This window comes from Sciurus carolinensis, chromosome 11 (assembly GCF_902686445.1).
Source record: "Sciurus carolinensis chromosome 11, mSciCar1.2, whole genome shotgun sequence".
Lineage (NCBI taxonomy): Eukaryota > Metazoa > Chordata > Mammalia > Rodentia > Sciuridae > Sciurus > Sciurus carolinensis.
The window spans coordinates 10529062-10541181 of NC_062223.1; the positions used below are offsets into that span (position 1 = coordinate 10529062).

Sequence of the window (12120 nt, forward strand, 5' to 3'; positions counted from 1 at the left end):
CCTCCCGCCTTACGTCACTTCTGCTTCCTCTCTGGCCGGGCGGGTAATTCGAACACTTCCCGCAGCAGACGGCTCTCCCAGTTAGCGCGAGCCCCCGGCTGTGGCGGCAGAGGACGTCGAGGCCAGGACTCAATATGTCTGAGAGGCGAACGCGGTCCGGAGGGGCCGCTCGGCTCTCGGGTGAGCGGAGGGCACGCGGGAGAGGTGGGACCAAGCCGTTTGGGGAACGCAGGCCCTTCCCCACCACGCCGAAGGATGCTTTTCTCCCCCAGGAAGGCGCCCCCAAAGGGTTCGTTTGGGAACCTTCTCTTGCCCACTCCCGCACCTGTCTCTAGACTCTATGACCTGGAGTCTTTCCCAACTTCTGATCATTTTTCTTTTCGTAGGGCCCAGGACCCCATCTCCAACTACGCCTCTGCGGAGGTCCCAGCGGAAATCAGGCTCGGATCTTCCGAGCATCCTTCCTGTACTCAGTGGGAAGGTGAGCCCTGGGTTTCTCAGTTACTGCCCGAGAGGCCCCAGCACTGATGTGGAGCTCATGATCACTCCTCTTCTCTAGGCACCCCATGCGGCTCCAGTCAGAAAGCCCATCGTTTTGAAGAAGATCGTGGCTCATGCTGTAGAGGTGAGGGCTAAGAGACGGGGTTTTGAGTGGGAGGCCAATACTGGGATCTGGTTATTTGACCAGTTGGTGTTGTTCCCCACAGATCCCATCCGTCCATTCGCCTCGCAGGAGCTCTAGGGTGAGTTCATTTCCACCTGCTTAGTTGAGTGGGATCCAGGTCACTCTAGAGCTGGGGGTGGCATATTGTCCTCTCACATCTACCCAGGGAGCTCTTTTGTAGTATTCTGGAACAATTTGCTTTTGGATACCATCGTGCATTGCGTTGCCAATCTTGATTACTCTCTGCAGACTTTTTTCATTTTCAGCTCTTTATGACCAACATATTTATACCATTTTCCTTAGAATGCTGAGCTGTGTCCTATCCAGTCTGCTGTCTTCTTTCAAATCCATTGCGTCTTCAGTTTTTCTTTGTGGTTGTTATGAGTTATGTATCATGGTGCTTTTACAGTTTTAGCAGAAATTGTTACTGAGAATATTTCATTAAGAGGAAATCTGAAGAAATAGTCAATGAGAAATGCTAATTGCCTTTGAAGCGTTTGTGGGACTTACAAATGGGGAGAAAGACAAGTAACCAAGTGAGTACAATATCGTATGCCCAGGGCTACAATAAGGAAAACCAGGTTCTATGATGAGATCCAACCCAGTGTCTCAGGGAGTGTTTTACAAAGAAATACTTAAACCAAAATTTTTAGAATTTTAAAAATTAGTTTATTAATATGTATTTTACTTATTAACTTGTTTATTATTTATTTTATATTAGTTTATTAATATGTGTATTGATATTGGGGTCCATTTTGACGTAATTATACAGCTTGGAACATAATTTGCTCCAATTCAATCCTCAGTATGTCCCCTTTCCCTCCCTTCTTCCTATCCATCTTCCCTTTACTACATTCATCTTTCTTCTGTTTATGTATAGTTTTCTTAATTAGTGTATTGTGGATATACATAAAGGTGAAATTCACTGTAATATTCATGTACATAGGGATGTTTGAACATCAAAATCATTCCACTGTTCTTCCCTATTTCTCCCTCAATCCTCTTCCTCTGTTCCACGGATCTCTCTCTTCTTTTCCTGGGATTCTCCCCTTCTTATTTTTTTTCTTTTCTTTTTTTCCTTATTTTGGCTTGGTTTCCACATATGAGAGAAAACATTCTGCCCTTGACTTTCTAGGTCTAGCTTATTTCACTTAGCATGATGTTCTCCAGTTCCATCCATTTATCAGCAAATGCCATAATTTTATTCTTCTTTATGACTTAAACCAAATTTTTAAAGTAGGGGTACTCTGGGCAAAGTAAGCCATGTTTGCAGAGATCTAAAGTCCAAAGAAAATTAGGAGGTGTGGGAAATGGCAGTTTGTGTCTGCAACAGACCTGGTCAGGGTAGGGGAGAGAGCTTGCTAAGTCAGGGCAGATCCTGATGAGACATGAAAACCATATTCTGGGGCTTGACCTTCATCCTTGTTCTGTGAGCAGCCTTTGGAAATGTTTTGTTGTTGTTGTTGGTGGTGGTGGTGGTGGTGGTGGTGGTGGTGGTGGTGCTGCAGATCAAATCCAGGGCCTTATGCTTGCCAAGCAAGTACTGTGCCACTGAGATACCTCCAGCCAACCTTTGAAAAGTTTTAAGCAAGGTAGTGACTGAGTCAAGCTTGAGTATTACATAAAGATCTTTCTCTGTGTAATTCTCCTTAGACCTTATCAGCATGAGTGTACTTGCTTGCATGTTTAATGTCTTTCTCTCCCTCTATGAACACAGACACCTGAGAGCAGGGCCTTCCGTCTCCCCAGTGGTAGCCACTCATTCTTACTTGTTAACTGATAGATTCATGAGACACTGAGCAGGATAAAGTTGCTAGGACTGGGCAGCTGGCCATAGGAAATGAGAAAGAAGTAGTCAAGGGTGATTCCAATTCTGTTCATCGCCTCTTTTACCAAGACCTATTGGGCTGATTCCCCAAAGCTTGAAGCAAGGAAAAGCTTCTCTTGATAACATCTACTTCCTTGGTTCTGGACCACAAGAGTCATTAAATTTGTCCTGCCTGCCCTTGTCTTGACCTCCAGAAAACTTAGTGCCAGATTCATGGGCATGAATTCAGTGAGTACTTATGAGCACTACAACATGCAGGCTCTGCTGGAAGTGCCAGGTGTAGGCAGGTCAGCCAGGAAGACAAAGACCCCTGCTCTCTGGAAGCTCCCATTCTGATTGGGTGACTGAATCAACCATTCAGTAAGCCAACATCAGATAGCAGTATTGCTAGACAGGAAATAAAAGAGGTCATTGTGACAGAATAGCTAGCAGAGGTGAGATGGGCTGATGTGGATTCCATGGTGAGGGACAGCCTCTCTGAGTAAGCACTGGAGCTGAGTGTATTATGAGGAGCCAACACATGAACCTCTAAAATAGACGTCTGTTGCCTTTGCCGTTCACACCCTTGCCGTGGCTCATTGGTCTCTGCAGAAGCTCTACAGTGGCTTACAGAGGACCCTGTGAAACACCCCTACCCGTTACCTCTCAAACCTCATCTTCAGCTCCTCTCCCCGTGGGTCACGCACGGCAGCTGCAGTGGCCACCTTGTTTCTTCATCCTGACTGGCACACTCTTGCCTCAGGACGTTTGCATCTCTGTTCCTGCTGCTGAGATCACTTCCTTTGGATGTCCACACGACCCGCTCCCTCACCAGTGTCAAGTTGTAGCTCACATGTCTCCTCAGTGAGACCTGCAGTTCCAGCCCACTCCCATAGCTCTATCCTGTTCAGTTGGGGTTTTGGGGGGTTCTGTTTTTCTGTAGCATTTAACATCCCTAACATAACACATGGGTTCTTGTCACGCTTTCCCCCACTAGAACCAAAGCCCCGTGGCAGTAGAGGTTTTGTCGTTTTCTTCCTTGTTGTGTTCCCAGTGCCTAGATCAGTGCCCAGCACAGGACAGGTGATCAAATAGGTACTTACTGACTGAGTGGACCTTTTAGGGAAAACTTAAGCAGCTCTGCAGCAAATGCACCACAGAAGGCAAGGCTGGAGACAGGCAGGGGTTAGGAGGTCGTCGAGCTCATTTAATGGAAGCTTGGGTGACAGTGAGAGGTAACTGGATGCTGGGCACACTTGGAAACAGTGACAGCACCAACAGATGGGGCAAGTCTTCTTAAGTCACAAAAGCAGGCTCCTCGGAAGCAGTAACTGGTTTCTTTTAAAAGTACCTGCCTTCCCATCCAGTCTCCTGGGCCTTTCTGGAAGTTAGTGGTCCAGAGAGGTGTTTTCTCTCCTGTTCTGGTACAGATTGCTTTTTTCTTGGAGAAAGAAAACAACCCTCCTAACAGGGAGCCCACTAAAGAGGACCGCTTCAAGACACCTAGTATCCCTGTCACACCCACCACCACTCCTATGTCATGTGCCCTGAATGGTGAGGCCAGCTTCAAGGAAGGAGAACTGGATGCCAGAGACTTGGAAATGTCTAAGAAGGTCAGGCGGTCCTACAGCCGGCTGGAGGCCCTCGGCTCTGCCTCCCCCTCTGCCTCAACCTCTACTCCAGGCCGACGCTCCTACTTTGGGTTTGGGGGTCCTGAAGATTTGTCCGGAGTCTCACCTGTGGTGTGTTCAAATGTAACCAGGGCCCCTGCAAAGCCCTGGGCCCCAGACACAACGCTCCCTGGAATCTCTCCCCCTGTCCTGAAAGAGAAACGAAAGAAGAAAAAGCTGCCGGAGATCCTGGTGAGTGAGGGGCGTGGCCATTTCTGCCGTCTGGCCACACACACAGGAGACATGCAGGGCCAGGCTCAGCTGACTTGGGGGAAGGCAGCACCTCCAGGGTGTGGGTGATGTGCTCTAGCCAGTACGGCCACCTCACCACTCACCTGCCCCCATTTCTCTTCCCCAGAAATCCGAGCTGGATGAGTGGGCCGCGGCCATGAATGCTGAGTTTGAAGCTGCTGAGCAGTTTGACCTCCTGATTGAATGAAATGAAGTGGGGGTGCCCCTGGCCAGACTCCCCTCCTCTCCCTGTACATAGTCCCTCTCAATGGAGAAGACACTGGGGGGTCCCTCTGCTGGCCTTGTTACCTGTGCAGGTGCTATTGCTGCACGTGAGGCTTGGGCAGCCCCAACAGCAGCCTCAGGTTCAGGAAATGGGGCCCACCTGGCCTGGCCACTCATTGAGGTCTTGACTGGTCATCCCCTCCTTCCTGTCTTTCCAAAATATTAGGGGTCAGTGGCTATCTCTGCTTTTCTTGGGAATTGGGGTTGCTCTAAGCAGGACGCGTAGTGTGTGGCCAGCCTTAGGCTGTCCCTCTGGAGTTGCCCTCTTGATGTCTTGGTTCCCAGCCACAGGTACATCTATGTAAAGAGGATTTGAGTTAGATTCTGTGGGTAGTTCAGGAGAGAAATCGTGGGCTGGAGGACACTTCTATCCTCAAGGAAGAAGCTGGATGTTCAACCTATGGTGACAGGTTTTAGAGGCGTGGGGGAGCCTTAGTTGAGTCTCAGACCACCAGTATTGACTATGCCGGAGCTGTGTATGTTGTACTACTGCCGAGATTCTTGGTGAATGCCAGGCTGATGGGGTGCTATTGCTTGGGGCAGAGTGCATTTCAGGTTGTGGCTTCCAGGGGCCATGGACTCCAAATCCCCTGCAACCTGGGGCTTATCGTCTCTGAACAGGCAGCCTACACAGGGGTCAGGAGGTGACCCCTTTTCTCGCCCACACCTGTTGCTTACAAAATGAGTTGTGTAGTCTCCTCAACCCTAGAAGACAAAAATAGTTGGAAGGTCCCAGTCCCACTAGCATTTTGCAGATATACTTACAAAGCTTTAGGAAGCTTTTCTTGTGTGCCAGAACACTGCTGGGGTTGGTGGCAGCTTCACTTTTCGTCTCCTTAGGCCTTCACGTGAGAACGCTGCTGGGAGTTGAGATGGCTGGGAGTCCATCTCACTGTCTTGGGATTTTTCCCCACTGTTCCTTTTTCTATATTGGTAGAGGATGTGGTTTCAAAGACCACCCTCCCACTGTAAGGCCCACTGTGCCCCAGGCTGGTGCACTTTTAATGCTTAAAACTTGTGGAGGTAGAAGCTGAGAGGCATGTGGAAAGGCTGGTGGACCACCAGGGAAGAGGAGCACTTGGTCAGGGGACTGGGTGCAGCCGTGTGGGCCTGGTGGGCACGTGTGAAACCCCTGGGAGGCCCAGGCTGTCTCTCCAGCACCTTGTGCCCTGTGGGAGGCTGTGAGCAGGCCCCCTTGCTGGGACCAACCCAGGTGTCTGACTGGACCGCACCTGCAGAACTCTTTGCTCAGCTGGCCAGCGGGGCAGAACCTTTGGGAAGTCTCAGTCCTGCAGAATCAGGAGGAGCCTCATGATGTTGGGTTGATCTTGTCACAGCAAACCTTTCTCTGTCCCAGAAACTGTGTGCAGTGTAAGGAAAAGCTGGGATTTTGTTTTAAAATAAAACAGACCTGATTAAAGAGTTTCTGCCTGTTCACAGAGTGTGCTTTTATTATGTCAGAGGCAGAACCCAGGACATGAGACCCAGGATGCCAAGCCTGGGATATTCACAAGTATCATCCCTCTGTACAGGCTGCCAGCCTTGCCTCTCTTCATTGGCCCTGTGGTAGATCCCTGCCCCCACACCCTGGTCTTGTTTCTTTCATCCCTGTCCTCAGGGGAAGAAAGCAGGTCTGGGTGAGGTACCTGGGAACACATACCCTCCTGAGTGCAGCCTTGTTCCCTTTCCTTTGAAGGAGCCTGTGGCCCTCACCCGGTGGCCCAGCCTGGACTCCGCTCAGCAGTACGTGATGCAGGAGCCCCTGGAGAAAGGGTCAGACAGGCCAATTCCTAGGAATTCTCCCAGTTGCTCTGTGGTAAGGCTCAGGAACGGTAATGTAGGTGCCACCAACCCTTATTTTGTTCTTGCCTTCTGGCCTTCCAAAGAAGAGGTCGGGAAATTCTCCCCAGAACCATCCACTTCCCCTACCCAGGGGAGACAGGTCCCTCTTCAAGGCCAGCTTTCCACCCTGGAGTTGAGTTCTGTCATCTCCGGAACTTTGTTCTCTCTCCTCCAAGTTCTGACCAGTTGGTTCTCATTTTATTGTGACAGATGCCATCCAGCAGTCTCGACAGCATCTCGGGGCCGCAGCCCCTGCTCCCTCCTGAGTCTGAGCTCGAGAGACCTGCTTCCTTCCCTTTTATTCCCTGTGCCCTGGCTCACTCAAGTCACTGCCCTGACAGAAGTAACCAGTGACCTCAGGGCCACATAGCCTCCTGCCTTCTCACCCCGACTCAGCCCTGGGTGCTGCCAGCCCTTGCTTGAGGCTCTGGCCCAAGGCCCTCTCCTCCCACATCTGGTCTAGACCAGATGGACTTCTCCCCTGCACTGCCACTGTGACTGACAAGATGGCAAGCTCTCCAACAGTATCCCTTGCTGATCCACCTGACCCTTTGACTCCTCTGAGGTCATAGGCAAGTCACTTGGCCTCTTTGGACTTTCTTTTTCTTTTTCGTACCCAGGATTGAACCTGGGGCGCTTTACCATTGAACCACATCCCCAGCCCTTTTCACTTTTTATTTTAAGACAGGATCTCACTGAGTTGCTGAGGCTGGTCTCAAACTTGTGATCCTCCTGCCTCAGCCTCTGGCGGTGCAGGCGTCATAGGTGTGTACTGCTGCACCTGGCTCGCTCGGCTTCTTTGAGGCTTATGTTTTTTCTTGTTTTTAGGATAATGATATCCAAAATTAGATAAATTATTTGATAATACAAGTATGTCTTAAGCAATATTTGGGACATGCTATACAAAGCAAAAATGAATGTCCTTTATCCCAAATTTAAATTTCACTGGATATCCTGTATTTCACTGGCCACTCTACATGGGGTTGCTAGTACCCAATGGGTGCCTGCCATCCCGGGGCCGGCTTCCATGGTCCCATGCACATCCTCCTCGGCGTTAGCAGTTGAGACAGCAGTGTGGTCGCAGCAGTTGCTTTTGCCTCTCCTTCACTCCTGAGGCTCTTGGCTTCCTGCCCGCAGTGCACCTCTTTCCCCCACCCCCCAAACTATGACCCAGACAACTCCGTAGACCAACACCAAGACCTCCCTGCATTCTCCTCACCGTGGACCACGGCCAAGGCCCTGCCATAGCCCCTTACCTGCTCACACCAGTGGAGTGTCCCACGCCTGTGCACATGTGCCCTCAACCATCCTGCTTTTCCTGCACCCTCTGCCTTCGCATCCCGCCTCACTGGGATCGGGCTGCACCCCCTCTGGGCAGTCTTTCTGGAGCTGCAGTGGATCGTGGCTCTGCTGGCACCCGGGCTTTCTGCACAGGCCCCTTCTCCCTGCACCGTAGCCATCTGCGTACCTGGGTGTGTCAGTTCCCCAGAAACTTCAGACAACTCGGGGTTTGTACACTCAGGACCTGGCCTGAGTCCCATGCCACAGACAGTGGGCTGGGAACTATTTTTATCTTCTTTAAAGTTGTTTTGTTAAACCTAGTTTCCAAAGCAAAGTGATCAGAGGCAAGAATCTTGCCAGTGGACCTCATTATACTCTGCCAGGTTCCCTGATGACAGATGTGTGCTTCTGAGCAGCTGCCCTGAAGCTCGGCAAGTCCCTGGAGTGATGGGCGACAAGACACTCTACAAAGGGATCTGTTTACACCACGTGCACAGGACTGTGACTGTCTGGAAAGTTTCCATACGACACAGAGCACATGCATAGAAGCCCACAGGTCCCTCAGGCCCAGACAGAATTCAGGGCAAAGATGGCCTACATTTAAGGTCACAGCTTGTCCTTAGTCACATGGCCAACAGATACACAGGGTTCTGAAAAATCTGAGGGTGAAAATGGTGACAATCTTGTCTATTGACATGACTTTTTTTCCCATCAAGTTATTTTATACATATTATAAATAAATAGTATATACATTTAATAATATTTTATAAAAATATAGTATTGTTTTATAGTTGCATGTGTAATAGATGTATTAGGTTCCTAGAAAAAGGACCCTGGGATTTTCCCTCCTGTGCTTTTGTCTTGCTTCCTTGTGGTCTGTAATGCCAGCTGAGATCATCGGTCTCAGGAAACCAGACTGACGGAATGGGGGTAGATGATCCCACCATTTTCTAGATCCTTGAGTTGTACATCGAATCTGGGCTAATCCCTCCATTCTCATTTAACCTGCCTGTGAGGGTCACAATTTCCCCAGCTCTGTGATCATCAGTGATTTCAAACTTGCCAGTGTCCCCATGCTTTATCATCACAGCTAGCAACCACTGACTTTGGAACACAATCTGATGAGAGGCTGGTGTTTGCCTCTCTCTTGCTGCTCTTGAGAGCATCAGCCAGAACATTCATGGGTATCATGATGGCGGCATGGAAAGAAGGTGGGAGAACAGGAGGGGCAAGCATTGAATTACCCACAGCTTCAGACTTGTGACCTGGGACGAAATTGCTATTTCTAGTCCCATTGGTAGACTCACACCACCTCTAGAGGTGGAAATGAAACGTCCTCAGGCTCAGCCTCATCCATGGCACCCCCATGGACCCATTCTCGGGTGCTGGGGGAGGGGCACTTCCTCAGCAGAGAAAAGTGGACAGGACTCACTGGCAGAGTGGAGAGGACAGTGAGGTGGGAGTGACCATGACTAAGAACATGGTCTCAGGGACAAGTATGGGATGGTGTCAGGAAGTGAAGTCTATGGTCAGTCTGAGTAGAAACTTGTTTGATGGTAGTGGACAGTTAGGTGGGTTAGAAAGCAAGGGTCTTGGGCTGAGGGTCAAACTCAGTGAGAGAGCACTTGATGCCTGTGTGCAAATTCCTGGGTTAGATCCCCAGCACCGTGCACACACACATACACAAAGCCTGCGTTTTTAAGATATAAAAAACTAATTAGGCACGCTGTGTAGTATTTGCTGACTCTGACAACGCTGCAGGCTCTAGATTGCTGGACAGGGAGGCATGAACGCTGCCCCAGGGAAGGCAGGCTGGTGGCATGGTGGGTGTGGATCACCAACCAGGCCTGTGTCTCCCTCAGTCTCTCAGGGGCAGGCAAGGAACCCACTCCAAGCAGGTCTTGAATCCAGCAGTGCAGGCTGGTGAAGAGGAAAAGCCTAAACCTCAGGTCTCCAGGGAGTCGAACACTGAGGTGATAGCAAACACTGGGCCTCCCAAGGCAGAGGGCAGGGGAAGCAGGAGGACTGGAGAGGTTCTTCCTGGGCCCAGGTGAAAACCTGACCTCTTGCTGTGGCCTCAGCCACTGGGGAGTCTGGGCCCAGCGAACGGGAGACCGTCCTGGACAGCTCTCATCCACCCCTCCCACCACAACCTTCCTCCCCGGGCTGGGACCGCGCAGGGCTGTGGCACGCGCAGCAGCCTCAAGTCACTGGAGTCATCGCAGCACCTTCTCGGCAAAGCCACCTTTTTCAGAGCAAAAGCTAGACCTGCAGCCAGAACCTGCCTTCACGTTCCTGTTTACACTTCTGAACGCACCCGGAGGCTCTGAATCGTAAGGCCGTGTGTGTGTGTGTGTGTGTGTGTGTGTGTGTGTGTGTGTGTGTGTGTATATGAGAATCAAGCGGAGGGCAGAGGGTGTGTCCTCCCCACAGGAACATCCAGACCTGGGTAGGACTCCGCCCTGGGCTGTGCAGCCAGGACACCAGGAGCCTGGGCCTGGGGCTGGGCACCCCTACTCTGGCCCTTGCCCAGCTTCCAGATCCTCTGGTCCAACTCACTGCCCACCTGCCCCAGGGACTCGGAGATCCAGGAGAACCTGTTCCTTGATCAGGAAGACTGGGGCCCCCACCGGACCTCAAAGGAGATGAGGAATCTGCAGAATGATTGCAGGAGGTGAGCCCGGCAGGCAGACCACAAGGCCAGGACTGTGGCTGATGGCAGAAGGCTCAAGTCATTGCTCACCCCTCCCTCCTCCCTACCCTCTACACGAGCAGGACGGGCTGCACAAGTGTGGGCCACATTTGGCCACAGCTCTTCAGTTTCAGTCTGTCACATCCACACAGCAGGACTGGTAGGCAGTCTAGGAGCTGCCCATCAGCAACCATCCCCTGCCTTTAATTGTCCAGGAACTGGCGGGGGGCTAGACTTTCGGGGAGACAGACTGTTCTCCAGATGTTGGGCTTGGGATCTTGTCTGCACAATCCCGTGGCTGCGTGCCCCTCCGTGGTAAGGCCAGGGTCATGGCCCCACCTGGTGGCAGAGGGCCTGACAGCTCTCCCCCAGCACTACCCACGGGCTCCCCTGACCGTGGATCTGAGTGATGATGCTGCCATCCACAGCTGGCCTGGAGTGCTTGGGCACTCCACGTTGACCCTCAGTGACCTGGAGCCACATAGACTTCTGTCACAGCCCACAGGGGTGGCCACCCTCTGCCACTGATCCCCTTCCAAGGGAACCTCAGAATTTGCAGCCTAGCCCACGAAATGAAGCCGCCTGTCCTCCTCTTGCTAAAGTGGGGGAAAAGCAAGATCAGTCCCTCTGGGGCCCTGCCGAGTCTTATGGGGAGCACGGGCCTTTTCCCAACAGTGGTGCTGAGAAGACAGGGCCTGCAGGAAACCCGGGTCTCAGGGAGATGCGCCAGGTCACAGAGCTAATACAGGAGGCCGGGGTCGGGGCTCCTGGGACCACAGCCTGGGCGCTGAGGGGCTCCCTTTTTCAACCCTAGGCTTCGGGAGGCACTCATCACTACCCAAGCGGACAACCTGACCTTGGGGGAGAAGCTACAAAACCTGGTGAGACCCTCAGCCCAGCCCCCCTGCTTGCCTCCTCCTTGCCTCCCAGCCCAGCTCCTGCTGCTCACTACCCACTGCGGCCCTGCACCCCTGTGTTCCAGCCCACCTTGCTGTACCAGACCCTGCGGAGGGAAACAGGCCTGGCAGGAGGGAGCCCCACCCTGCAGGCTCCACCGTTCCCGCCCATCACCAGTGGCAGGCCGAGCCCTCCCACAAGCACACCTTTTTCTACAGCCTCCCCTCCCCCAGAAGGCAGTGCTGCTGGGCCTGCCGTCCCACCTCCCCGCCACATATACAGTAACCAAAGTCAGACCTGGGAGGGCCAAAGACTGGGCACTTTGTCAGAAGCCACGTAATCGGCCAGCAACTCTCTAGGTCCCAGCAATAAACTTCCCAGCTGCAATGCAACTCCACCTTGTGTCTGTGGGCCTGGGACTTGGGTGGGGGGCAAGCAGCCACCAGCTCTGAAGTGAGCCAGTCTCTGGACCACCTCCTGACTTCCTCAACCTCCTTCTGTTCCCTGATTGGCCCCCTACACTCATGGCCCTGCCCTTAGACTCACTCAGAGGTGATGTTCCCAAGGTAAGCATTGGGGTGGGACAAGAAAGGGGACTGAGTTCCCTCCTCCCATTCCTTCCCCCAGGAGATCCAGGTACCTGCTCTAACTCCAAAGTGCAGAAAGATACCAGGGAGGGGTGGGAAGAGCCACTACCCATCTTGTGGCCTTGGATAAGCCACCTCCCCTTGGTAGATTATGCGATGGGGAG

The 12120-nt window shown here is 52.1% G+C and overlaps 2 protein-coding genes across 2 annotated transcripts; both read left to right on the forward strand.

Moving 5' to 3' along the window:
• The first annotated feature begins 40 nt into the window (after positions 1-40).
• Positions 41-5512, forward strand: Cdca5 (cell division cycle associated 5). The gene is made up of 6 exons (XM_047517427.1): positions 41-180; positions 387-481; positions 560-625; positions 708-743; positions 3902-4333; positions 4500-5512. Exons 1-6 carry the CDS (start codon positions 135-137, stop codon positions 4578-4580), a joined length of 756 nt encoding a protein of 251 aa, XP_047373383.1. The 5' UTR covers positions 41-134; the 3' UTR covers positions 4581-5512.
• A 3468-nt stretch (positions 5513-8980) lies between these two features.
• Positions 8981-11715, forward strand: LOC124958436 (uncharacterized). Its single transcript, XM_047516468.1, has 5 exons — positions 8981-8991; positions 9781-10113; positions 10356-10454; positions 11287-11353; positions 11455-11715. Exons 1-5 carry the CDS (start codon positions 8981-8983, stop codon positions 11707-11709), a joined length of 765 nt encoding a protein of 254 aa, XP_047372424.1. The 3' UTR covers positions 11710-11715.
• Positions 11716-12120: the final 405 nt, after the last annotated feature.